This window comes from Priapulus caudatus, unplaced genomic scaffold, assembly GCF_000485595.1.
Source record: "Priapulus caudatus unplaced genomic scaffold, Priapulus_caudatus-5.0.1 Scaffold634, whole genome shotgun sequence".
In the NCBI taxonomy this organism is placed as follows: Eukaryota; Metazoa; Priapulida; class Priapulimorpha; order Priapulimorphida; family Priapulidae; genus Priapulus; species Priapulus caudatus.
Window position 1 is genome coordinate 60,773 of NW_014577695.1, and position 1,278 is coordinate 62,050.

Below are 1,278 nucleotides of genomic sequence, written 5' to 3' on the forward strand. Positions count from 1 at the left end.
GTCGTACTTGATTGTGCTGTTCTTGTGTTTAGTTTGCACTTGCCAGATGTCGTGCTTGATCATGCTGTTCTTGTGTTTAGTGCACACCTGCCAAATGTCGTACTTGATTGTGCTGTTCTTGTGTTTAGTTTGCACTTGCCAGATGTCACACTTGATCATGCTGTTCTTGTGTTTATTGCACGCCTGCCAGATGTCGCGCTTGATCATGCTGTTCTTGTGTTTAGTTCACACTTGCCAGATGTCGCGCTTGATCATGCTGTTCTTGTGCTTAGTTCACACCTACCAGATGTCGTACTTGATTGTGCTGTTCTTGTGTTTAGTTCGCACCTGTCAGCAGAAGCTGCCTAAAAACCCGTTGCATCGGCCGCTGTGTGCTGAATTCACCGAACTGTTTCTCACAGAGCAGCTGAAGCGCAAGACCAGGAGCAAGCTGCGAGCGCAGAACAACAAAGATGCTCCACTGGTAGGTAGCTAGCAACTAGTAGCAGCTAGACTGCAGTATAACACTAGCAGCAGCTGGTTCACAGTTACAACACTAACAGCAGTTAGTTCACAGTTACAACACTAACAGCAGTTAGTTCACAGTTCCAGCACTAACAGCAGTTAGTTCTCAGTTACAATCCTAGTAGCAGCTAGACTATAAGAGTATAACACTATAGTGTAGTACTATAGTAACACTATAAGAGTATAAGACTAGAGTGTAGCACTAGTAGTAGTAGCTGCTAGTTCACAGTTACAGCACTAACAGCTGCTAGTTCACAGTTACAACACTAACAGCAGTTAGTTCACAGTTACAACACTAACAGCTGCTAGTTCACAGTTACAACACTAACAGCTGCTAGTTCACAGTTACAGCACTAACAGCAGTTAGTTCTCGGTTACAGCACTAACACTGTAACAGCAGTTAGTTCACAGTTACAATCCTAGCAGCAGCTAGTTTTTAGTGCAGAATACTGCTTGTATAATTGTAAGTGCATGTTTGCATACGCGATCTATTTGCTACGCGTGTCTACTAGACTTAAATTGTTCTGACATGTATTTTTGTCATGTAGGACGATCTGCACCAGCTAGTGGAGGATGATCAGAGGGAACTGGATGAAGAACCATTAGCTGGTATGTTTAAAATGTTCAACTTCATTAAGCCATTGAATATTGGATTAGTAGTTGTGATTGGTATATTCACAACCAGAGTGAAAAACTGATAATTGGAGGCACTGGTCCAGCAGGACCAGTACCTCTGAGGAAGTACTGGTCCTGGTCAGTAGGCACTGGTCCAGC

At 43.4% G+C, this 1,278-nt stretch overlaps 1 protein-coding gene across 1 annotated transcript in view; it reads left to right on the forward strand.

Annotated features, from left to right (window-relative positions):
- Positions 1 to 232: 232 nt before the first annotated feature.
- The window catches only part of LOC106812324 (condensin-2 complex subunit H2-like), an 18,104-nt gene continuing 17,058 nt past the window's right edge, over positions 233 to 1,278 (forward strand). The window contains exons 1-2 of the mRNA XM_014816167.1: positions 233 to 463; positions 1,053 to 1,113. Of these exons, the coding sequence (XP_014671653.1) occupies positions 239 to 463; positions 1,053 to 1,113 (286 nt within the window). The 5' untranslated portion in view covers positions 233 to 238. The remainder of the gene's footprint in view (positions 464 to 1,052; positions 1,114 to 1,278) is intronic.